This window comes from Ailuropoda melanoleuca, chromosome 13 (assembly GCF_002007445.2).
Source record: "Ailuropoda melanoleuca isolate Jingjing chromosome 13, ASM200744v2, whole genome shotgun sequence".
Taxonomy (NCBI): Eukaryota; Metazoa; Chordata; class Mammalia; order Carnivora; family Ursidae; genus Ailuropoda; species Ailuropoda melanoleuca.
In genome coordinates, this window is record NC_048230.1 from 79,771,729 (window position 1) to 79,798,997 (window position 27,269).

Genomic DNA, 27,269 nt, shown 5'->3' on the forward strand with positions numbered 1-27,269 from the left:
GGACCCTGGGAATCTGTATTTTAAGTAATTCTTCCCAGATGATTTTTCTATCCAGTTGGTTGATGGGCTGCCATGGGCTGCCTTTAGAAATAGCAGACATAGTTAAACCTTTCATTGAAAAATGAAGAAACAGAGGCCGGGATTTACTCATTTTGCAGGGATGAGACTAGGACCCAAGACTCCTGACTCTTCTTTCAATGGCTGTTCTACCAAATCAGGGAAAACAAAAAGTAAAAAAAAAATTAAACGAGTTTTACTGTTGATCATCCGAAATCATTAAATCCTAAACTGTGTCCTGAAATTGAAGACACACCATGGTATAAAATGTTGAAGCTATCAAAGGACTTATACAACTGTTTCAACCTGCAATTGGGCTAATATTAATGTCACAAAAAATAAACCTTTTATAAGTACGTGAAAGATGGAAAGGCTTGTAATGTGGCCCTCATTCCAGTAGGTGGCAGCATACCCTAAAGAAAATACAATGCTAGTTCCCACCGTGGGGAGCAAAGCCTTAGGTAAGATAGTAAATATAGCTTTAACAGAGGAGGTAAGTGCCTAATGCATAAAGTTTAAAGTTACTTTATGTACATATACAAAACACATCAAGTACCTCCCAAATTGTATCAGCCTACTACATTATAATCAGGCTGAAGAAACCCAGTTCTATGCCATGTGGCTGCAGTGTTTGCTTTGTTGAGATCCCCTGCCCAGTGTTACTGCTAAGGCATATGTTAACACATATGACAAACTATTATGGGCTGGAACGTACCAATTCAATCATCAAATATTTATTGAGCACCTGCTTGGTGACAGGCACATTTCTAAAAGTAGAATGTACAAGCAAATTAAACAAAGCTTAGATAAATGAATATATTTATAACATAGCATATGTTTCAGCACTGAAGGTTTTGAGCAGAGATAAGGAAGGAAGGCTCTCTTTTTTATTGTTGCTTTATGGCTGGCAGACCAGAGAGGAAAACAGAAGAAAGAGAAGTCTGGAAGAAAAAAAAAATCATGGCTCGTATTCAGTCTTAGGAACCATAGATGTCATCTAGGACTTGCAAGAGAGAAGTGAACAACGAACTCCATTCTTTCCTGACTTCTCCTTGAAGGAGACACAGCAGCCAAACCATGGCCTCACTTCTCACATCTCCCACCCTCTTTCCCCTCCTCTTTCCCAGACACTAAATTCCCAGATGGAATTCTCCACCCCAGTCCCTCCTGGCTTTACCCCATCTTCCGTGTCCAGGTGCCTCTTATGGGTGCAGTTGGGTCAGTACTGGAACGTTCCTGATGATGAGGATCTCAGTACTTTCCCAGATGGCCCCTTGCATTGCTAGAGAACATACACTGTTTCCAAGTCCTGCTCAGCTGAGGGTATGTGCAGTACTCATGCCTCTCTGTGTGTTTTTCACTTAGTTCTTCCAGTTTCTCCTCCCAGGGGACTCCTAGAGGGGCCTGACTTCCCCTCCCAAAGGGTGACTGAAGAAAGCCAGTATGTACCACCCTCACTGGAATCTGTGACAGGGAGTTACCAGTGTTCTGAACTGCCTCCACTCTAGGTTCTCCAACATCCTGGAGACCTTTCTTCAGATCCACTTATACACCATCCAAGGATGAAACAGAAGGAAATGGACACCTTCACGGTACAACTAACAAGGCAGGAGGTTTTGTTGTGACACTATGCGGGTACTGAGAGCAGAAATGTGAGCCAGGACTCATCACCGTTCCACCACACCCTTTATACATCCCTTCACAACACTCTACAGTTATGTCTCTGGGTCACATCTATCGATTATTTCCCCTCTGGAGTAAATGTTCCTGGAAGGAAGGACTCATGCCTAAGTTATTCACTGCTGTGTCCCCAACATGCAGTACTGGGTCTGGTCCCTGACGGCATTTGCTGAAACAAAGTGACTTGAAATAGAATAATGTTAATTTGAGTACAGGTCTCTTCAGAAGGATCCCAGAAGGTACAAAGAGTATTCTGGAACCATGATGATCCAAACATCATTCCCTTCCTCTCCAAGTTCAATTCCAGTGTGTCTGCTTCTCTTTGTGGGACTATGGCTAAATGGACATTAGCCAGGCTTCGGTGATGAGGACATGTGAACAGAGAAAGTTGGTGGGCTTGTTTCCCCTGGGCTGGGAGAGAGCCAGAGGTCTGGCTGTGTATGAGTGGAAAGCAGGGGTAGACCTCGGGAAGAACGTGGCCCACAGCATTGTGTGGACCTAGAGGAAGGTGGACTTTGTCAGGATGGTCCTTCCGGCTCTAAAGAGTTGATACAAAACTGAGATATGTGGGCTCTGCCTTGAGGATGGGGGAGCACAGAGACTGTGGGAGAAGAGAGGGGCTTTCTCTGGGGGTCTCAGCACCCCTACATCTGACCATTAGTCCCAAGGGACAGTCCACCTCGCCTGCCTCTAAGGGTGGGACTACTGCCACTTGGAAAGAAAACAGCCAGACCTGGGCACCACTGAACTGGAATGTGAATGTGTGTGTGTGTGTGTGTGTGTGTGTGTGTGTGTATGTAAAATATATATATTCCCAACAGCCAGAGAGAGATGATGCTCACTCACAGCAAACTGAGCTCATACCCAGCAAAATAGAGCAACTGTGAGAGACAGAGGACGGCCTACATACAAGGAGCCAGAGCATCTCTGGTAACACAAGCATGGCACTGGGAGTGCATCTGGAAGCAGACAATCCAATGTGTGGACTGAAGGAGGGGACACTCAGCTGCTGTCACATAAATCACAGCCTGACAAGTGGAAGAAACTGTGCAGAAACACAAAGAGATGAAAATCATGACGAGAAAAGAGAGTCTTAACATGCAAAGTAATAGCAGTGCGAAAAGAATAAAAGGGAACTGAGGGAGGACGTGGTTTGACAAGTAATGGATGGCCATTTCCCTGAGCTGAAGAAAGACCTGAGTGTACAGGTTAAAAGGGTTCACTGAGTTCAAGGCAGGACTGATTAAAAAAAAAAGAAAGAAAAAAAAAAAAGAATAGAGGGAAAAGACACACCTCAGCATATCCTTGAAATTCCTTAACTCTAAGAATAACTTACATCCTTCTAGGAAAGGAAAACTAATGAGAATGTCAATGGGCTTATTTGCTGAAGTTTAAAGAGCACGGAGTGGGTACTGGGTGCCTGATGATATCCCCTTTACCAGGAACTGAGTGCCGGTGGCTAATAGCTCATTGCTGTCCACTTTTTCTGGGAACTGCCCTCCATGTTCTCGAAAGGGACTTGTAGCCTCACCCAGCAGGGCCTGGAAGTTATGCCCTTCTTTGGGGTGACCTACAGCCAAACTGACTGATAAGCGGGAATAAAGGTCAGAGATGTTACCCTGACGTGAGACAACCCCTGTCGTGCCATTCACACTCCAGAGCTTTCTGTGGGGCTGGGCTGAGGCTGGAGCCCAGCAGACACCGTGCCTGTGCCCAGCTCTTCCTTCCATCCTGTCCAGCTTCCCTCATCATCACAGGTTTCTCCTGAGAGCTCCCCTTCATTAACCCACTTGCACAAGAATCCCATCTCAGGTTCTAGGGAACCCAACCTGACAGAGAAGGCCCGAGAAGCTGGTACCTCAGCAAAATCAAAACCAAATCTATACAGGATCCTATGTGAAAATTAAGAAAGAGAAACGGGCACCTGACTAGCTCAGTCAGAAGAGCGTGTGACTCTTAATCGTGCAGTTGTGAGTTTGAGCCCTAGGACGGGTGTAAATATTACTTAAATAAATAAATGAACTTAAAAAATAAAGAAAGCAAACATTCATATAATCATCTTAAAGATAACTCTAAAGTCAAGATTCTATCCAGACAAATTATCTACATCTGTCTTAACCAATTGGTAGCCACTAGCCATTTGTGGCTATTTAAGTTTAAATTAAATAAACTTGAATCTAAAATAAAAATCTAATTCCTGAGTTATACTTGCCACATTTCCAGAGCTCATTATCTCCAGGTTGTTAGTGGCTACCCTACTGGAAAGTACATACATGGGACATCTCCATCATCACAGAAAGTTCTATAGGATAGCACTAATCCAGAACATTGACCTCAAGACAAGATAAACACAAGGAGAGGAAGAACTTGAGCAAAGCATCCAGTGTGCAGTCTGTCTCTATTTCTGTCTCTGTATGTCTCTCTGGGTATTAATTCCGATGGATAAAGACAACTCTCTAGGCATGGTGTATAGTAAAATTGCTAAATAAGTACTCTTGAAATAACGTAAATGAAATCCTAATAACAGTTTTGTGTTAGAAATGTTAAATAATCCCATCAGAATTTTAGAGTTTGGGAGGTATCAGAGAAATAAATGTTCCATAAAGAGCAGATAAGGAGAACAAAGGGAATGGAAGTTTTTATTGGAGTGTGAGGGAGGAAATACGGCATCTTTTGGGGGGACACAGTGCATCTCATTGGGGGAATTAGTCAGGGTCTTGTTTAGAAAATATACGTAGTGAGGAAGGAGGTATGTGATCCCAAGAGCAGAGAAAAGGGGAAAATCCATTAATGAAACTGACAAACGGGGAGGGGCGCCTGGGTGGCTCAGCTGGTTAAGGAGCAGACTCTTAGTTTCTGCTCAGGTCATGATCTCAGGGTCCTGGGACTGAGCTTTGTGTGGGCCCCACGCTCAGCACAGTCTGCTTGTCCCTCTCCCTCTTCCTCTGCTCCTCTATGCACACTAAATAAAACACAAATATGGAAAAAAGAACATCAAATATATGATTGTGATACTAAATATAAATGTAATGAATTCTTCCAATAAATGACAGATTTCACGAAGACAAAATGACATACAACCAGATAATACAGTATTAAACAAAGATATATCGGGTAAACATAAACAGGAAGAAATCAGTTTTGGAAATATGAACATCAGGCAAGAGGTCACTGAAAGTTAAATGCACCAAATAAACTTACTAATGCAGAAAGAAGTCTTGCCAACAGACACAACAGGAAAGATAGACAACCAATGGAAAAGTTGGCCAAGGATTTGAACAAACAGACTGAGTGGTCCAACAGTCAACAGTGACATGAGAAGATGATCAAACATACTAGCAATCAAAGAAGAGAAATAAAAACCACAATGATACCCTCCTTAGAGCTGCAAATACTAGAATGGCTTGTAATGCCAAGGCTTGGTAAGACAATAGGGAGATGTCGGGGCATCTGGGTGGCTCAGTTAGTTAAGTGACCAACTCTTATCTCGGCTCAGGTCATGATCTCAGGGTCATGGGATCAAGCTCCAGGTTGGCTCCCTGCTCAGCAGGAAGTCTGCTTGAGATTAGCTCCCTCTCCCTCTGCCCCTCCCCCAGCACCCCCCCTTGCTCAGATAAGTAACTAAATCTTTAAAAAAAAAATACTGTAGGGAGATGTGTACTCCCATGCTTTACTGGTGGGGCGTACTGGTATCACCATTCTGGAATGCCATTAGGCAGTACTCACTCAATTTAAGGGTATACATGCCTGTAACCCAGCAGCCCCAGTCTAGGGTGTTAATATGCGCTACAGACAGGGAAATTTTTATTTATTTTTTATTTTTGTAGTTTCAAGTTTTTATTTAAATTCCGGTTAGTTAACATAGCATGTAATATTAGTTTCAGGAGAATTAGTGATTCATCACTTACATATAACACCCAGTGCTCATCACAAGTGCCCTCCTTAATACCCATCACCCATCTAGCCCATCCCCACCCCCCACCTCCCCTCCAAGTGAAGGAAATTTTTAATTCAGAGCTGCATCTGAGGTCCAACATTAGAGAATGAAAGATTACAAAGAAAACGTACTAAAAAAAATCACAATCCTAGAGAGGGACTTGCCCTCTCTCGGAATTTGGCAGAAGTAGAGAATTTTTGCTATAAAAACAAATAAGGCATAGGAGAATCCTATCAGGAAATTCAAATTTCGTCCCATCCTATAAAAATGTTAGTCTCTGCTGGTTATCAATAGCTCAGTCACGGGCACACACAGCTCACATCTCAGCAAGCGTCAGCGCAGGGTCTAGCTTGCAGAACAAATAAATGCTGAATGCTGACAAAGGCATTGCTGGGGCGAATAAATTAGAAAACAATGGGCTTTGAACACTTGGAAGGTGTTTACAGGGAGGTTTTTCCTGCCATGCCGAAGATGGGGTGGATATTTCATACAGGTAAAGCAAACAGAGTTTCTTCCAAGTTACGTTTTCTTGAAATTCAGCTTGGTTTTCTCCACACATCCCTGGCTTGCAAAATGCTATTAAGGTTGCTCTACCCTCAGCCACTACCATCCATCTGAAACACAGCTCGGCTGCCTGGAAAGGCCCTGGCATCTCAGGAGCTGGGGGGAGGTGTTCCAGCTCTGCTCTTTGACGCCTGCGTCACCTTCAGCAAGTCTCCTGTGTGCTCTGAGCCCCAGATAACCGGTCTGTATTACAAGGATAACAATACCTAACTTTGCATAGTGAAGCCCACATAAGGTCATGTCTTTTCAAATAAATGAGTACTATTAGCCCTAGCCCTGCACCTCAGAATTTGTATCCTACAGACAAAACTGAACTGTGGACCTATTATCTGCAAATCTGGGGGGAGCACGCATACCCCATAGGCACATTGGTTTGTGGACAATGGAACTTTCCAGCTGGGCGTGAAATAACTGTGGGCCTTTCACATCTACAGGTAGCTTTTCTTGAAGGTTAAAAAAAAAGGATTATTTCTGCTGCCTCCTCCCACCTTTACTACCACCTCAATTATCACCTCCATCACCACCACCCCCAGTTTACAGAGAACTCTTATTTTGAAGTTCTTTCTTGTTTGACTTGATCCACATAATAACCTTACAAGGCAGGAAGATGTAGTTAGAGCTGAGGGAATGTTAACCCAGCACAGGGAAGGGATGTCTTCTTAAGACCTACTCCCAAACCCGGATCCTTCTCTAAAAACACTCCTCCAAGGAGAGAAGCAAAATGCTGAGTGGCACTCTGATGTCTTTCCTTGCTGAGCCAAACTCACCAGTGGGGTAGAAAACCATTCTGAGCTCAGGTTTTGGGAGTGAAGTTATCAAAAGTCAGAATTTGGGGAACTTTACAATTATTTTTATTTGTCCTCATTTTTTTCCTGGGTTCTAGGCTAAGTTCTCTCCGGTTGTTGCTAAGTTATAGTCTTGCCAATACCTTGGGTTTATTTTTACTCATTAACTTGAAAATTTGAAGCATAGCTGATGGGTTAAAAAAAATGTTTCCTGTTATAAGCTCATTGTGCCTAAAGCTGAACCACTGGCAAGACCAAGAAGATCATAGGATTTGGTGGAAAATCAAAGCGTTCAAGACTGCAGGTGCCACCAGCTAATTGGGCTAATTGGGCTCTGATTCTGCAAGGTGAGAATATAACAGAACACCTATGGGTAGTAACTGAGTGTTCAGAAATTCCACTTTTACATAAAAGAATGGAACTTCCTAGCCTTTTGAGGGCAATGAACTTATTAATAGCAAACAAAGTAGCAATCAACATAAATTTCTAATAACAGAGATGTTTTCAAATCATAGTATGTCCATTCTAATATCGCCACTAAAAATAATGTTGCAGACAATAAAACAGTATGTTTCATGGTTCCCAAACTGTATGCCAAGAGCCCCCAGAAGACTGTCATGAACTCACATAGTGTGACAGGATATTTTAAACTTTTGAAGGAAATAGCAATATCTAACCTGTCAGAAGCCTTGTCAATCACCAGCTCCAGGTAATCCGTTTCTACACTGGATTCTCCTCTATGCCTTTTGATGACATCATTGAATGCAAAGCTGTGTATTTGGCAGTTGTCATCACGAAAAAGCAAGTTCTGGGTGAAAATCAATGTGGAACAAGAAATGAGGCTGCCGTATCCAACCTGGTTCCAAAGTTGAAGAAGTCATGTGTGCCCAACAGATGTGCACATTTCATTAGTGTTTTGAGAATTACATCAATTTATTTTTATTTTTAAAAGTATGTGAGAGAGGGTGCACACACCAGCAGGAGGTGGGGGAGGGGCAGAGGGAGAAGCCGACTCCCCACTGAGCCTGATGAAGGGGCTCCATCCCAGGACCCTGAGATCATGACCTGAGCTGAAGGCAGATGCTTAACCAACTGAGTCACTCAGGCGCCCCAAGAATTACATGAATTTTAAAAATCTTGATTTAAACGTGTTTTTACTTATTAAGTTGTTTGAAGTACTTTGCCTAGGGGGCGCTGTGACAAAACTGATGACCCCTGAGGGGTGCTGTGAACAAAGTTTGGGAACTGCTGCAGTAGGTGAAAAAGTGAAATAAAATCTGCAAAAGCATTGTAATCAGTCTTGCTCTTCCTAGAGTGGGTGTGTGTGTGTTAAAATGGAACAAAATATATCAAAATTAAACAGTGAACAGTGGAGATATACTAGGCCTTCCTTCTCCATAGTTTTCTCTATTTATTAACGTTAACAGTTATTACTCTCATATGCTGAAAAAAAATTAAAGGTTATTAAAAATGACTCTCCAAAGGAGCACATTTGCTTCTAGGAATAAAAATATCTGTTAAATATACCAGAGAATTTCATTTTGGGAGAAGGTTTTACTGTACTCCGCTAAAGTTCTCCAGCTTCCTGCACCACACAATTGGGTTCAGGCTTTAGGGCACTGAGATTTTGAAGAAACCTGTTTCTGCCTGCATCTCTCCCTGGAGCTGTTAGAAAATGCCCATTTCCCACCCTTGCAGCCTTTAAGAAGTGAACTTGACTTGGAGTTTTCAGTTGATCAGGCTTCTTGGCCTGAGGGCGGGCAGGTCTAACAAAGATGGCAGAACTGACTCGACTGGGAGGCGGGCTTCCCAATGTCAGATGCTGCTGCTGGGACACCCATTTCGCTGGATCCTGCTTCCTGGGGAAAAGAATGGCCTGCAGCACTAGAAACATGCCTTGAGGAAATTCACACTTGAAAGCACCCTGAGTAAGTGAGAGGTGAGGTATTTTGCTGTTAAAACTGACCAACACCTGTTTCAGCTCAAGTCATGATCTCATGGGTCATGGGATAAATCCCCACCTTGGGCTCTGCACTCAGCATCTGAGGGTTCTCTCCCTCTCTTTCTCACTCTGCCCCTCCCCCCCAAACAAATAAATATATCTTGGGGGAAAAAAAACTGACCAACACCTGAGAACTCGCCTTTTCTATACCTTAGAGAGTTATCTGTAAAACTGAGACATACATAGGTCTTTTATTAACTGCAAGGGGAAAAAAAAAAAAGAAAACATCATCGTCCTCAGAAAAAAGGGCAATTTTCATTATACTGTGTACTTGTGATAATCGGGTTTCACTTTATTGACTGCTAAGATTATAAATCTATTAGGCTGTTAAATCCTCACACTAGACTTATGAGGTACTGCTATTATATCCACTTGTAACAGATGAGGAAACAGAAGTTCACAGAGTTGGGGAAATTGCACAGGATCAAATAGGTGGAAATGGTAGAACCAAGCTTTTGGAATTATTTTGGATAGTCTGGCTCCAGAGGGCTCTTAAGCAAAACACTGTCACCTCCTCTTTGTAAATTTCTTTACCTAGGGCTATCCTTCCATTAGGCATGAATATGACTGTATGCTTTCAAAATCCAAGCTCATACCTTCCCTAAATTTTCTGGGAAGTATAGCCATTTTGTTCTCAAAGCTTTCATAAAAGCTTTTATGTTCTATTGTGTTATATATTAAGTATTCTATGTCCTTTGGTGACATTATATTGTCTTTACTGATGTGACTCCCCCCTAGGTTATGTAGCCTGTAGAAAGGGGGACCAAATATTGTTTTTCTCCAGAGCCTCAGTGCTTGGAACAAAGTCGGGACACAATAAACATTTGATTAAGAAATGAAAGCTGATGTTTGATAGCAGTTACCATCAGTTTCATGCCTTTATGCCCTCAGCCTGCCTCAAAGGTCACCTGCAGACATTTCCCATCCATGCTGAATGTTTCCTGAGTCTTTCTACCTAAAAGCATTCTTTGGCTGCTGAGGAATGCCTGACCAAATGTGGGGAAGGCTGGAATTTGCCAGGGAATTAATTCCCAAGAGGAACCCACAATCACTGAAGAATTAAAGTTGGTAGATAGTTGCTTCAGCTTCCTCGCTGGGGCGACTCTCAGGTGTGTTCTACAAAGTCTCTCAGGCCATCCCAGAGGACTGAGTCCCCAGTGTCCACAGCAGTTACCTGTTCCTTAACCCCCCCCCTTTTTTTTACTTTTCTTCCTTAGTGGTCTGAGTACTCCATTCCCTCAGAGCCACAAGGAAATGAATTCTGCCAACAACCTACCTGAGCTTTAAAGAACACTTCCCCAGTTGGGCCCCCGGATGGGACAGCAGCCCAGCTGACACCTTGATCTCAGTCCTATGAGATCCTGAGCAGAGGTTCCAGCTAAGCTGTGCCCAGCTCCTGACCTATGAAAACTGGGAGGGTATTGATAAATGTGTGTTATTTTAAGCTGTTGAGTTAATGGTCATTTGTTATACAGCAACACAAAACTAATGCAGATTTTGGTGCCTGGAAGTGGGATGCGGATGTAACAAATTTGTAAAATCATGTGTATTAGTTTGTTTGGGCTGCCATGACAAGATGAGGTGGCTTAAACAACATAAATTTATTTCTCATGGTCCTGGAGGCTGGAAATTGGAAATCAAGGTGTCAGCAGGGTTATTTCTTCGGAAGCCTCTGTCTTCACCTTACAGATGGCCTCCTTCTGTGTCCTTACCTGGTTTTCCCTCTGTGTCTGCATGCCCCTGGAGTCTCTTCTTCTCTTTAGAAGAACACCAGTCCTACTAGATTAGGGAACACCCTTATGACCTCATTTGTCCTTAAAGGCCCCATCTCCAAATGCAGTCACAGTGGTGGTTAGGGTTTCAATATATGGATCTTGGAAGGACACAATTCCAGTCCATAACAACACAGGGCTTTTGTAACTAGGAAATGAGTAGAGGTTGGATGAACTTTGAGGAACATGGTAGGGAAAGTCTCAATTGCCATTTCTTAGTAGAAATCTGGACTTTGAGGATACTGACTATGAGGGCTCAGAGGCAAGTGAAACATGTTACTGGAAACTGGAGAAAGGGGGGATCCTTGCTCTGCAGTGGCAGAAAGTTTGGCAAAATCATCTTCTGGAGTTATGTGGAAAGCAGAAGCTGTAAGTGATAAATTTGGTGACAGATCGAAGGAGATGTCCAAAGAAAGTGCAAAAGGTGCCTGATGTCTTCTTTCTGCTTACAGTAAAATACATGAGGAAAGAACTTTTTTAATTAAAAAAAAAAAAAGGAACCAGACTGTCAGGACTTAAAAAGTTGTGAGCCTCTCGAGATGGCAAAGATGTAAAAATGCAGTTGGACTCTTGGAAAAGCAAGCTCCAGAGAAGAGGCTGAGATGTGACTGTACAACTCTGTCAGAAATGCAGAAAAACCACAGGTCAGAATATGCAATCACAGAGAAGGCTTTTTAGAGAAATTAAGGGTATGACCCACAGGTCTTCTCAATCAAACCAGAGAACCTCTAGGGAGCTTAAGGGCACTGTCCCTCAGCAATCTTAGCAGAAGGCCAAAGTACAGGAGGGTTTATCTTAAAAATATCTATGGACATAATTTTTGTCAAATGGCGTGAACCACACTGAAATCCATACAAGGTCTACAAAGTTCTTGAGAAATTGTTTCTATAGAAATACTGCTAGCTTGGATGAAGGGGAAAGAGATGACAGAAAAGAAAAGGAGGCTTTCAGACTCCCCAAGTTCTCCAGGCAGGAGAAGGCATAAAACTGTTCTGCTGAAACACAGGCTTTCATGATGAGTAAGGGCAGAACCAGTGGGTGGAGTCCAAGCCACAGAGAATTATTCCAAAGCCTTAGACCCTAATCAAGGAACTCCCAACATTTGCCAAAGCTGGATTTCAGAACAGCTTTGGACCAGTGATTCCTTCTTACCTTTCATTTCCAAATCCACACTTGGAGAGGACTCCAGCCCCAGCAGCTGTACTTAATAGATTACACCCAAGTGCCTTACCCACACCTGATCCCATGCTAACTTTAAGATAACACTTAATGGGAAGAGACTTTGAGAAAGGGCCAGGGTGAATGCATTATGCATGTGGGAGGGATATTGGGGACCAAAGTGGATGAGTCCCAGGGTGACCCCACCCCCAGCAGTGATTTCAGCCCCTCTGTGTTAATGCTTTTGTGTGAGTGTGGGCAGGACATGCAGCTTCCTTCAAACCAAAATAACATGGCACGGGTGATGGGATGTCACTTCCACAGCTGTGCTATATTATATGGCAAAGACAATGGGAGGTCACTTCCATGGTGATGGTACATGATATGGCAACAGTGATGGGATATAGCCTTGTGATTTATGATATATACATAAGACTGCAAGCTCATTAGCTCTGTTCTCCTGTTGGTCTTGAAAAAGCAAGCTGCCATGAGTTCTATAAACACAAGGAGATGACTTTTGCCAACAGCCTCAATGAACTTGGAGGTAGATTCTTCCCTTGTTAAGCCTCCATATGGCAACCAAGCCCTGCTGACCTCCTGATGGCAGCCTTGTAAGAGCTTGATCAGAGAACCCAGGTCAGTCATGCCCTAGACTCCAGACACAGAAAGAGATAATAAATGTCTATTCTTTTAAACCATTACATTCGTGGTAATTTGTTATGCAGCAATAGCAAGCTAATACAAAGATTCTCCACAGGTGATGATGGATTGTGTCATCACAGAAAATGCTTAGACTAGTGCCGTCTTGGGCAGAGGGCTGTCTTCGTTGAAATCTTAACCTTATAGCTAACAGTAGTAGAACTAATCAGTTGGATAGTGGTGTGCTACTTAGAAATGATCAAAGCGTTGATAACTGCTTCATCACTGGTTTAAACAGAGTCAGCAATGTAATTGCTCTGTTTAAAATGACTTAACAGAATGATAACAACTATAGGATTTGACAGTGTCCCCAAAGAAGGCTGCAGCTGCCATTTTAGTGCCCCAATTTCTATAAGATGCTAAATGAGAGATAAAATTAAATCTTTCAAGTTCCAAGCATGTGTGGGTGTCACAGAGAGCCACATGCTTTTTTCTTTTGATTTAGAAGGACTATTTTCAGTTAGGTCACCTCTGCCAGGAGAGAAGAGCTGGGGCAAGTAAGGCATTCCTGAGAATATCATCTCCCTTTATATAGAATTTTCCAGTTATCAAAGCACAACCACCCTCATTTGATGAGTTCAGCTGTCAGGAGTGGAGAGTAGGTCACTCAGTGGGAAACCAACACAAGTTTGGAGAGAGGCTTGTGGTCAGAGGGTTCATGGTTTGACCTCAGACATGATCAGCCCACGGAGCAGCAAGGCTGCCCTGGAGAGAGAGTGAACGGCACACATCTGGATGCGTACTCATTTGCTCCTTGGTGCACACTTGCATGGACATGTCCTGTTTAAACATCCTGCCTAATTCATGTGAGAAGACCCGTGGATTACATGCAAAGTAAAAGACGCTGCAAAGGGCACGGAGCGCTCCGCAACTAGAAAGTAAAATCTTGTGGCAGTAATGAGAAATCACAAGGAGAAGGCATTTAAATGACAGCCTTTCAGATTCTCGAGGGAGTGCTAGTTTGTGGGCTACAGCTATGCTTTGTAAATGCTTGAATCAGAAGCACCCCTTTTACTCAGAGACACTATCTGACATCTAGCACTAAACTGCCCTGTGACCTTGGGAAAAATCACTTTACCTACATGGGTCTCAGCGGCATCACCTGTTAGATGAAAGGGCAGGACTAGGGAAGAAGGAAGTAACTTTTTGACTTAGTGTCATTTATGCATGCAACACCTGTTCATGCCCGGACACACTGTGGTCATTAGGAGGCAGGGTGGTGTGGTGGTTACAGCGTGGGTTTTGAGTCAGACAGGTTTGGGTTTTGAAGCTGGGCCTCTTTCAGTTGCTAGCTGGGAGACCTCCAGCAAGTTCTTCGGCCTTGATGAGCCTTGCTTTCCTCCCCTACAAGAGTCAATAGCACCCATTTGAAAAGTTGAGATGAAGGCTACAGGAGACAGTGTTTTAAGTCAGTCATCCAATAATGCTGTGTAACAAACCACTCCACACTTAGCATCACACAGTGTGCCTGGGGCTGGAGCAGCTGCTTCAAGCTATAGAGATGCAAGTGGGCCAGGGTGATTCTGCTCCCTGAGCTGCTAACTCTTCCAGATTCCCCCAGCTACCCCAAGGCATGTTCTTCTTACCACGATGGCAAAAGCACAAAGGCAAAGCTCAGGTGTACTTTCGAGCCTTTGTTCACATTCCCCGATAGGCCAAAGCATGTCACATGGGCAAATGCAAACTCAAGGCATGGGGAAGTCCATCCTTCATGAGGCTGTGGCGAGAGGAATGAAGAACTGAGTTTAATAACTCAGTCCACCACAGATGGTCTATGTGAAGCTCTTCTGCAACACAGGCCGTGCTTGATCAGAGCCATGACTGATCACTGACATCTCTGATTATGGTGTTTTATTTTTGGTTTTGGTTTTGTTTTGCCAAACAACCTTTCATGTGCCATTTGAAGCAAACTAGAAAATTTCTCTGGCTCACTACTCTACTCACCTGTCTGATACTACAATATAAGGTTCTCTCCTTGGAATGATGGTCTTTTTCCTATGGTCCTCTTATCAAAAGCAAATACTTTGGAGGTGAGGGGTATACAAAGTAATCATTAACCTGTTAGGAAAGAAGGGCAGAGGAGGAGGAAAGAGAGGCTATGGGAGTATGGGGCAACCAAATGCAACTGACCAAATGCACATCTCTGACATTAGATTTGCATTCAACTTAGAAATTGGGTGGATTTCAACAAATGATCAACTGCGGTACTCTCCAAGGAAGAGGTAATTCTCCCCCAACTCTCGGGGAGTCTAAAACTTTGGCCTAAATTCTAGAGTATTGGTTTTAGGAATGAACTCAGCATCTTCACATTAACACCCCCATTCTGGCTTCTGAGATGAAGGAGAAAGAAATGCTCACCTCTCACACTCCATGTGTGTGGGACTCTCTAACACTTCAGAAGGGACTTGAAGGGTTTGGAGCCCCCCATCCCTCAGGTCTCCCTGATGCTTCCCCCAGGCCTTCTTGTCTTCCCATGATCTCTAGCCCTGTCAAATCGGCCCCTGAATCCAGACTCTCCCCAATTCCTTTCATCCAGGCAAGACAATGTCCCACCCATCCCAGCCTACAGTCTTGGCCCTCTCTTTCTCTTTCCCCCTAAACCTTTTCAACTCAGGACTCCCAAACCAGGAGGCTTCACCCATCAACCACCCATAAATTTGCCTGATAACAAAGATGGGTCTTGGCACCCACGTGGAGTAGAGCATGAGTTTCTTCATCTATACAACTGGTTTCTTCACCTGCACAACTGGATTCAAACTATTCCATGGTTATTATGAGACCACCACAAAATATTAAAGATTTTGTACTCTGTACAAACATCTCCAGTGTTTAGTACCAGGTCAGGCCTGTTTCCTAGGATATATCTGCAAAATCCACAGACTACTAGAGTTCTGATGCCTGCCTTGCCTCACACCAGCATCTGCTCTGCCACTAGCCCTGGTCAAACAATCATAATGAAGTGGACCCAGAACCCCCACCAGCATCCTGTCACTGTGTGGGAGCTGCTCAACCTTCACTCTGGAGTCAGAGGAGACCACAGCCACTGTAGGGATGCTGGCAAAGGCAGAAGTCATTCAGAAATAGACCAAGCCATCTATTACTTTCCAATACAACCCACTACTGCCAATTACTTGATACATGGTACATTCTACTTATGTCTACCTTGGTCTTGAGGGTGACTGCAGATACTCAACTCTTGAGAGGGAATGACTGTGACCATTCTTTCATGAGGTCTTAGTGGTTCAATCCTAACTGGAAGCCTAGATTCCCTCTCCCAAGTTCCAGAATCGTGGACTAGGAAAGTCCAGCTAGTTGGGGCTTGTTTCCATGAGTCACAGGTGTGGGATCCTCTCATATGTGGTTACAGAACTGCCTGAGTATTGAGATGAACAACCTGGAGGCCTGGAAGAGGTTGACGCTAATATCCTCCCTCCTCGAAAGGGAAGAAGGAGTGAGTAACCGCACTGATCACTTTCCTATGATGGATGCCTCTCCCCTGAACGTATCAGCCTTTGCTGCTCTTGGAGTAACAGCTAGGCCATCTAAGTTTAAGCTGCTCTACCTTCGAAAGGAAATATTAAGGTAGTTTAAGTAAAACACTGCAGTAAAAGAAGAAAGATGGTACTTACAAGTGGTCGATGATGATTTTTACTTTTTTAACTTTCGGAGGGATGTGTGTGCATGCACGTGCACGTGGTTGGGGGGCAGGCATGGGACACATCAAATACTAACTTCATCGATACAAGGGAAAACTGCTTTCAGAAGCTTCCGGATATGACTGGATCATAGAAATGAAGGTATCTAATACATCTAGATTTGGTCTTGGCTTTGTTTACTCCTTTGGAACAAAGACTACATCATGCCCAAATACCCTGACTTTAGGCAAGTGAGAGAATTTAAGGCCACTGTGATTTTTTTTTTCCCCACAGTCTCTGTGGCTGTGGGATGGTTGAGAAGGCAAACCAAAAACGGAAGGAGGAATTCCAGGATGTAATAGGCAACGAAAGAATTGTTGTCCTCGCTGGTTTTGCAAGCGTGGAAATATTAGTGATAGCTTCAGCAAAGGATTAACAACCCATTCTCCTAGTGAATACCTTGGTTTCAGTCAACAAACAGTGATGTGAGGTTTTGCAGGTGGTGGTTTTGAGGAAAGGCTTTAAAATACAGGTAATCTGCCAAAGAGATTTCATTTTATGATTACATTTTCCTTTTCAAAAAAATTAAGTCTTTAGAACAAACACACTATTTCTTTCATAAGAAGGTTTATCAAAATCATACAGTCAGAAGGACTCTTGAATCTCAATTCTTCCTACCCATTTAACTAAAAATGTTCCTAAAAGATGCCAGATGGCATATCAAATCAATATAGTTGGCACACTTTAAACTGGATCTTTCATTTTTTTTTAAAGATTTATCCATTTGACAGAGAGAGAGAGTGCACGCACAAGCAGGGGAAGCGGCAGGCAGAGGGAGACGGAGAAGCAGGCTCCCTGCTGAGCAGAGAGCCTGACGTGGGGCTCGATCCCAGGCCTCTGGGATCATGGCCCGAGCTGAAGGTAGATGCTTAACCAACTGAGCCACCCAGGTACCTGACTTTTAAATGAATCTGATTTTTAAATGAATCAATTCATTTCATAATAGAACAATTTCTTGATCTGACACTGGAGTCCCTCATGCACAGGGGTTTAACCAATGGCAAACTCCTGATTGTGGTTTCCAAAAGCCCCAACACCATCCAGACCCTCTAATCTACCTGACCACATCTCCTACTCCTCTTCCCGAACCACTATGCTCCAGCCCCACGGGGATCTGTTTGTCCTTTAAAGTCTCCATGTTTGTTCTCACCACAAGACCTTTGCACTGGTTTTTCATTCCATCTGTGAATTTCTATCCCCCTGGGCTTCTCCTGGTTCTCTTGTCCCCTTCCCAGAGGGACTCTACTCAAGGACTCCAAATAACTTCCCCACACCCTGAGTTCCTTTATATTATTATGTTTGATATTCTTCATCACATTTACTGCTACCGAAGCTGTGTGGTTTACTTATTTAAATGACCATAATCTGCTTCCTAGGAGAACTCAAGCTCCCCGGAACAGGCACCTGTCGCTTCTTATTCACATAGGCAATCCTTTACCCAGAACAATGCCCCGTACAGAGTGAGCATTCAATAAAAGAATGAGCGAAATTAATGTAAAATTTTCTGCATCCTGTGGGTTTTAAAGATACAAATCTCAGAATGGGCTCTGAGTTAATAAACAAAGGTTGGAAACCCTGGGTACATTCTTAACAATGACATTATCGATATTTTTATAGGAGGCTAAGTGTTGATGTAACAATACATTTCATGACCTTATGATATTTTGTCTTTTTTTCTCTTTTGAGATTCTATTTAAATTCAAGTTAGTTAACATGTAGTGTAGCACTAGTTTCAGGGGTAAAATTTAGTGATTCATCCCCTGCATATAACACCGAGCGCTCAACACAAGTGCCCTCCTTAACGCCCATCACCCATTTACCCATCTCCCACCTACCTCCCCTCCAGCAACCCTCAGTTTATTTCCTGTAGTTAAGACTCTCTTATGGTTTGCCTCCTTGTTTTTATCTTACTTTATTTACTGTTTTTGTTTGTTTACGTGTATTCACTCTTTTTTTAAAAAGTGTTTATGGTTGAAACAGCCAAGAAAACTTAATTTTCTTGAAATGCTTAGGAGATTTTGATGAATATCTAAATCTATAATTTGATTGATAGGATTAATTCAATAGGAAGGGATATTTTTCTAAAAAACTGCTTACCAGAACTGTAATTTTATCACATTATTAAACTAAAGTACAAACAGCAGAATGTATTCTTCTCCAAACACCAAAGCACCTAGACAATTTGGATCTGGCCATATAAATTTATCCTCATTTTATGGATAGGGAGACATCTGTTCAAAGAAGTAGGTAGGCCCCTTATCTAAAGACACCCAGAACTGGCAGATCTTAGGCCTCCATTCCAGTGTCTGACTCCCTGGACCCTCCCTCCTCTTTCCAATCCTAAGTGCCCAGCTAGGCGAGCATCCGGGCTTTGGATTTCTGGTTGTAAGGAAGGTGCTTCTATGTTCAGTAGTATATTTTAGTAGGAACAGACCTAAAAGGAGGAAGACATACTGCCATACAGCCTTAAGAAGAAAATTATGGGGGACTCCATCAGCTTTAACAGGGCACTTGGTGGAAAACAGCGGGAAGAAAATAAAAGGGTAGAAGCTGTTTGGTGCAGCTGATGATGTCGGAGGCTTTCAGGTTATAAGACATGAAACAGGCATGGGGGCCCCAGATGTCATGAAGGGGCAGCCTTCAGCTCTCACAGCTGCTGCGAGTGTCATTCCGCTAAGAGCATGACAACCATCTGATGCCCACGTCAAACCCCGTGGTGACAACTCTCAGAGGCGGAGGCGGCACTAAAAGAAATGATCCCTCCAGACTTAATTCTGACCAGCGAGGAAGAGCCCCTCAGTGAGGTGGAAATGAGAAGAATCCTTGGGAGACACTGTTCCGTTAGGTCAAAAGGAAATAAATGCCAGAAAATGTCAGAGAATTGCCTTGTGTTTCAAGGAAGTTGATGGCAAAACTTTTCAAGGAAATGATGAATCCCATGGAAACAGAACTAAACGAAGAATGACGTGGCTCTGAAGACATAAAACCTGAATGCAAAATTGTGAATCATAAGAGAGAGGGGGTGGAGAACTAGAGAGTAATTAGGATGGAAGCATTCTGTGATGAGCTTTCTACATAAGCTCTGAAGGGGGAGAATGCGAAATGGCAGCACAAACCCTCAAGGACAGGGTGGCCAGACCTGAGCATTTCCTGCTTTTGATTTTCCCTGTTTCTGAGAGTAGGGTGGTTTTTGACGTGATGGCCAAGGGCGGGGGCGGGGGGGGGAGGAGGAAGGAGAACCTCGCTTTAGAAGACGAGAAAATACCAAAGATGACAAAGACGAAGCAAACCCAGGCAGAGCTGGTTTTGCTCTGGTATTCTCTGTGCATCTTCAACCTTAAAAAGATAAAAAGACTGGGGCACCTGGGTGGCACAGCGGTTAAGCGTCTGCCTTCGGCTCAGGGTGTGATCCCGGCGTTGTGGGATCGAGCCCCACCATCAGGCTCCTCCGCTATGAGGCTGCTTCTTCNTCCTCCGCTATGAGCCTGCTTCTTCCTCTCCCACTCCCCCTGCTTGTGTTCCCTCTCTCGCTGGCTGTCTCTATCTCTGTCGAATAAATAAAAATAAAATCTTAAAAAAAAAAGATAAAAAGACTGTCAGAAAGGGTTTGAAAGATAAATTAGAGAAGGGAATGGTGAGCAAGGACGTAGGGATTTTCAATGATGTCGAAACTCTTGGTTTAGGCAAATTATATTCTGTGATGCTGAAAGGGATGGAATATTACATTCAATAATCTCTGAGACAGGTGGAGGGACTAGAAGATTATCAGCCAGCTAGAGAAGACAGAAATCACTATTTTCAAAAAAATCCCCCAAAACCGCACCCCAAAACCATCGGTAGAGCGTGAGGAGCAAGGTGTAGAAGCCACGTATAATAAAATCTCATGTCGGCCCAAACACAGCGGTTCTCGACTTTTTGGTCTCAAGAACCTCTTACAATTATTGAGGACAGACTCTGAAATACTTCAGTTTATGTTTTATCTCTCAACACTTACTGTATTTGACATTAAAACTGAGAAACATTTAAAACCTAAGAATACAAAGCACACGCCCCATTAGGTATCAGGCCAACGACATCAAGACACATCATGTAGCTTCTATGAAACCCCATTGTGCACTGGGGTGAGAGTGAGAGCGGAAAATACGAATGACCCCTTGGTATTATGAAAATAGGTTTGATCACGCAGACTCCCTCAAAGAGAGGGGCTCAGACCACGCTCTGAGAACTGCTACAAGAAAACTTCTCACCTTGTGCCCAAGGAGACATGAACATGGATGTTCATGACAATATTACTCATAAATAGCAAATACTTGCCAATATCCCTTAGCAGAGAAACTGATAAATCGTAAAGCAAAACAAAAACAACCCTTTAATTTCTAAATAAACTCATTTTCTACATATCAATATGATTTATCTCAAAACAATGTTAAGCAAAAAAGCAAGTTGGAGAATATTATATATAGGATGACACCATTTAATAAAGTTTCAATATGCCAAATAATACTGTTATTTCTATAGCTCTATTTGAAACTTTCTGAAAAACAAATATGAAGCAAATATTAAAATATGCTATCTATTCACTTTAGGAAGAAGCTACAAAGGCTTTTTTTTTTTTGTAGTGTTCCAACANTTTTTGTTGTAGTGTTCCAACAATTTATTATTGTGTATAACACCCAGTGCTCAACCCAACACATGCCCTCCTTAATACCCAGTCACCCCATCCCCCCACCCCCCTCCCTTCTGTAACCCTCAGTTCGTTTCCCAGAGTCCAGAGTCTCTCATGGTTTGTNTGCGTATAACACCCAGTGCACCATGCAATACGTGCCCTCCCTACTACCCATCACCAGGCTATCCCCTTCCCCCACCCCCTCCCCTCTGAAGTCCTCAGTTTGCCTCTCACAGTCCATAGTCTCTCGTTTCATTCCCCCCTCTGATTACCCCCCTTTTCTTTATCCCTTTCTTCCCCTACCGATCCTCCTAGTTCTTATGTTCTACAAAGGCTTTTTAATATTATCCTCTATTTTTAGCATCTTTCAAATGATTTCTAGGCTGCTACAAAGAAGTTCTAACTTCAGTCCACCTAAAACAGTGGTTCTTAAAATGTGTCCCCCACTCACCAGCGGCATCTGAGGGCTTTTAAACACGTCAATCACCAGGCCCACCCCAGATCTACTGACGCTGAATCTCTAGGCTGGGGCTGGGAAATCTGGGCTCTAACAAACGGCTCAGGAGATTCTGATGAAAGCCCAAGTTTGGGAACCAAGGGGCAAGAACAATGTGACCATTCAGCCTGCCATCTATAGAAATGCATCTAATTTAGAAGTAAGTTTGGTGATATTGGTTACGATGTTCTGTGGACAAAGTGGTGTGGGACAGAAAAAGGATTTTCTAGAAGGTACTTGCCTAATGCTTTAAAGAGATCTTCCCCAAAACCTCCCCTAACCACCATCTCTGGGGGTTCAGATTTTCTCAGTTTGACTATGTGCCTTTGGCTTGAGTATATGCACTTTAACTTCTGACACAAATCTGAGCTAACCTGTGGCTTCTGGTTACATTTCTGAGCATTTGGAAATCCTGGCCAGCATAAACTTGTATTGATTATACCTTATACAGATACATTCCTTTATAATTACCTAAATCAAAGATCTCAAAGTGCGGTTTCCAGGCCAGCAGCATCAGCATCACCTGAAAACTTATTAGAAATGAAAAATCCTGACCCCCATCTCAGGCCTGCTGAATCAGAAACTCTGGGGATGGGCCCAAGCCCTCCAGGTGACTATGACAGACTACAGTTGGAGAAACACTGACCTCAATAAATCTATATAGAAGAAGGGTGTCCTGGCAAGGGGGACAAGCAATTTAAAGAAGGTTCTGAATTGGAACAGCTGAAAACTCTTATCAGAGAAGAGGTCATTGCAATGGTGAATTTCCATTCAGAACCAGCCTGCCTGAGCTTACTGACGGATACCCAGGAACCGGCGCTTTGTCACAACGCAAGGCGCTACGCGCTCCATTGACTGCTTTCACGTCGCGATCTCTTATTTCTCTTTCTCCTCTTTAAAGGACAACTTGAACAAATTAGAATTGCTTCTACTTAAGTAACTTTGCCAAAATGGCTTTAAATCTGCATAACTCCTTTCACTCCTTTCTGTCAATTCCTCCATAGCTTCTTCTTTCAAGGATTGTTCGGACTTCTGAAATAGATTCTGAGTGATTAATAATATGTTAAAAATAGGAAAGATTTCTCCAGAGAAGGCATTTCCAGAAAGTGGGATCATCCAAACCACATGGCATACGTTGGCCCCTTGAGCCTTTTATTTTCCTTATTCTAGAGCGGCTGGTGGAGTCAGCAGGACTCTCTCGGACCACCAATATGGTCCAACAGCGATAACTGCACTCAGAGGATCTGGGGGAGAGGATCAATCTAAAGGAGCTGGCGAGGATATCAGGTATGGATTTAGTGGCGTCTTTCAGTTAAAAGCGTTTGATTAACTCTACTCTTCCTGGGGGGAAATTCAGCCTAGCTGACTACTGTTTCGTCACTCCCCATCTGTATTTATTTTCTTTCTCATAGTAAAAACTGAGCCTGAGGTCCCATTTGCAAAATTCAGGCCTGGGTCTATGCTGGAGTTGTGTTTTCCAGTCCTCTTGCAGTTTGCATGTAATTGTCTATAACAAATATTTTCATTTCCTACAGATTGAAGGCTCACTCATGGGGCTTCAGGGCAAGAATGCCCATAGAGTGAGTAAGAGAATCCTGGGGACTCAGGAGCTCAGCAGTTAGGAAACCTTGCTCCGACTCTCAGTGGGGCTGACAAATTCTGTCAGAGAGGATAATGGGCCAGCTCATCTGAGAGATGGAAGAAATGAACTAGAAGTCCTGTGAAGTCCTACATCCACCAAGCATGGTGGATTATCACTGAGATAGGAGCGTCTTCCTTCATTGCCAGCCTGGACCTGCTAGGACTCAGACGAATGAAAAACCATGGCGAATAAATGATACTCTCTCCTTTCCCAATAAGAAACACACTCTCTAATAAGACAGCACATGTCCTGGGCCTTCAGCTCTGAAGTTACATTAAGACTCTCCTCCTTTCTGGAATATTCCTCATCAGTAGTTGTGTTTCACCTGGGGATTTTTCCCTCACCGTGAGGATCGATGGCAGAGAACTGTTCTGGGCATGATGCACATTCCACTGTCTGAGTTTTATAAAAACTTGGGATATGAGAAAAAATAAAAATAAATAAAAAGCAAATTCTTTCTAATCCCAACTTCTTATTAGATATGGCCCACCCTGTTATTTAGTCATTAGTGAAGCATTAGCCTTCTCTTAGGGAGAAAATCCTAATCGATAAAAAGATACTACCTAATATCAACTAGTAGAGTTGGTTGATTGGTCAGTTTCTATTAAATATCTATTAAACCTCCTTCTTTAAATGGGAGGTTCCTTTTTGTCCCTAAAGACGTATCTTCTCAGATATCCATCTTTTGAGATTTTTACATTTTAGCTGGCCTGAAAAGTTTCAAAATCTTATCAGAAAATCACATTCACAAAATGCACAATTAGAAGACTCTGTATTTATCTTTGAGTTGCACAGACCAACCTGTTTCAAGACCAGAAGAGAAAACAACACAAAACCAGAACAGAATGACCAAGACCATGCAGGAATGATGGAATCACAATTCTAATTTACTCAGCTCCGGTGTTATAAGAATTTCTGGTAACTTAGCAGCTAGGCTGCTTCTTTGCATCCTCTAAAATGCAACCACTTCTGTTTTGCCTAAACACTTAAATACAATGTATTCAATATTCATGTTTACACAGAAGAAGGTATTCAAAGCTCTGATGTCTGCTAATACGATGAGCAAGAGACACAGAATAGAATCTAATGTATTAGATTTAACAGGACCATAAACTTCAATGACGTTTAACTCCCATAGGGAGCTTTTGGGCAATTGCTTGGTGGTCTACAGAATTCTTATCCTTCTGAGACGCATAAGGAAACAGCAATGACTGGATTTTCTCTGTAGTCACTCGACATATCTGAAATTTACTGAGACTAATTTCTGCTTTGAGGAAATTATTTTCATGAACATCCCTTGCCAAAAATCTACTAGCCATTTCTTTAAGGTAAATTATATCCTAGTCTAGGACTCAAGTGACTCGTTTTATTTGAAATAGCTAGACCGTGGAGACAAATATGAATATATATGTATTTAAATATGATTATGTATAAAACATGCATATATGTGTGGATATATATGCATATGTGCATGTGAATATAAATACATATGATTCATTATTGTTAAAATCTCTTAGTACTAAGTTTTATATACAAGTTTAAACATTCTGAGGGCAAATGCAAAACACCTAAAGGTTGCCTATTTAATCGGAGGTTACTGTCAACACTTACCAGAGGGGGTAAATAATATTCTTCAGTATGAAGACTAGCAAAGAGCATTTTAAAGTAGAAATAGGACTTCTCTATTTTGTGATTGCATTTTATGTGTTTGATTTAAAAAAAAAACTCACATCTGAGAGCTGAGGTTCTTTTTCACGTGCTGCAATTTACAATAAGTGATGAACATTATAATCATTGAAGAATATGTGTGGATCATCAGCGGATATTTAAAAACAAGTGCATGATTTAGGCATTTTTCTAGCTTGCCTGTAAAGATGGTGCACTGCATCAAATGAGAACATGCCTCTTGAGCCAACTTAAAGACAGAATCCCCGCCATACCTTCATGGGCGCCAGCTGGATGGGTGTGATGCAGGAAGGGTCTACCATGGGCTTCGGCCTGTTGGCCGTGTCTGCTAACAGGCTGTACCATTGCTGAGGGAGGCCCGTAAACTTCTGTTCTTGTGGATCAAACCCAGTGTGCACCCTGTGTTCGAAGTTGGAGGGGCCAGATATTTCAATCTTTTTCTTTTTCTTTCCAAACATGATGCAAACCTGGGAAATGCAAACAGAAAAGAGATTGCTGTTTAGATCTCACCAGCAGAAGACGATAGGAAAATTACTCATCCGCAGTTCTGGCTTTTCAATTATTCCTCTATGTCTCAGCTGCAAAAGATGAAAGTTGGATTTTCACGGTGTGGAGATTAGTTATTTCATTCCTAATCTGTTTTCTCCTTGCCCTTGCCGTGTGGAATATAGTTCCCTGCCCCACTGATTTTGTATTTGGCCATGTGGAGGGTTTTGAAGGCACTGTGTGTTCCCACTTTCTTCCATGTTCTTCTGCCACCTGGCAAGAAGATGTGCCTTGTGGAAGATACTCCCTCAGCCTGGATCCTGGAAGGAGATATGCATGAAGCAAACCCAAATCCAACCTCCAGTCTGGATCCACGCGCAGCTGAACCACAGGTGACTCATGAGTAAGAAAGCAATGTTTATAATTAAGCCACTAAGACTGCGACCTTGTTATGTGGTATTAGCAAAGCAAAAGCTGACAAGCACACAGGGAGGAACATCTTAAAGTTTGGCGTGCACTTAAAATCTAAACCTTTGGACAAATAAGGGTATATATGAAAAAATGGGGTTAATAATCACATTCACCCTATACGATTCTTATGAGGATTAAACAAGCAAGCATTTGTAAAACACTCTGAAAAGCACCTGGCACAAAGTAAGTGCCGCAAATATTAAATAGATCTCTGAACAAACATACAAGAAACTTGAGTGGCATTACCTGCAGAGAAGGAGAGAAGGGAGCCTGGGGGACAAGGCAGGGAGGAAGACCACTTCCCACTGTATATTATATTTAGAACATTGTATAATGTATTTTGCCTGTTTGAAACCATGTAGCTGATCTAATTGAAACATATCCTGTGACCAGGATACTTCCAGGATACCTGCGAAATAGTCACTGTGTGCTTTATAGTGTTGAAAATATATAAGACGTCCTGGGTTTGAATGCCAGGCTGATTCACCTATTCACTATGATCTTGGGTGTAATTGCTTTTCCATCTCTCAGTTTATTGTGAATAGGGCAATCATGATCATTTGGGGAATTCTGAAAACACTGCTGCAGACACTTTATATAAAAGATGACGGTCTGGCTTCAATGCTGCTTTGTTGGGGAAGCCTTATCTCAGCCCTTAGGTGGGTTATACACTCGTACAGCTCCAGGTACGTATTCTTTACAGCTTGTATCCACTTGCTGTCAATTAATTAGGTGTAATGGTGTGTCTGGTGTCTGGTTTTCCCAATTAGAATAGAAGATCTACCAGGGAAGGGATACTATTGGCTTGTTCACTGCAGGGTGCCAGTGCCTGGCATATAGTAGGGCTCAAGAAATATTTGCTGATGGACTAAAATCACAAGCACAGTACATTTATTCAGTGACTACCGCCTGGGGTAAGAGCTCCACAGATGTTAACATCTTCCCTTGCTCTCCCCCTCCTCCTGACCCTCTCTCTCCCTTGCCTTCAACTTTCATTAAAATGTGTTTCCTCTTTTCAACAATTGTTGGAGAGGATGTGGAGAAAGGGGATCCCTCCTACGTTGTTGGTGGGAATGCAAGTTGGTACAGCCACTATGGAAAACAGTGTGGAGGTCCCTTAAAAAGTTAAAAATTGAACTACCCTATGACCCAGCCATTGCACTACTGGGTGTTTACCCCAAAGATACAGACGTAGTAAAGAGAAGGGCCATATGCACCCCAATGTTCATAGCTGCATTGTCCACAATAGCCAAATCATGGAAGGAGCCGAGATGCCCTTCAACAGATGACTGGATTAAGAAGCTGTGGTCCATATATACAATGGAATATTACTCAGCTATCAGAAAGAACGAATTCTCAACATTTGCTGCAACATGGACGGCACTGGAGGAGATAATGCTAAGTGAAATAAGTCAAGCAGAGAAAGACAATTATCATATGATTTCTCTCATCTATGGAACATAAGAACTAGGA

The 27,269-nt window shown here is 42.7% G+C and overlaps 1 protein-coding gene across 2 annotated transcripts in view; it reads right to left on the bottom strand.

Annotated features, from left to right (window-relative positions):
• Positions 1-27,269, bottom strand: part of PAK5 (p21 (RAC1) activated kinase 5) — a 292,039-nt gene that overhangs the window by 74,379 nt on the left and 190,391 nt on the right. For both annotated transcript variants that reach the window (XM_034641340.1, XM_034641341.1), the window contains one exon: positions 25,094-25,306. In XM_034641340.1, the coding sequence (XP_034497231.1) occupies positions 25,094-25,297 (204 nt within the window). In that variant the 5' untranslated portion in view covers positions 25,298-25,306. The remainder of the gene's footprint in view (positions 1-25,093; positions 25,307-27,269) is intronic.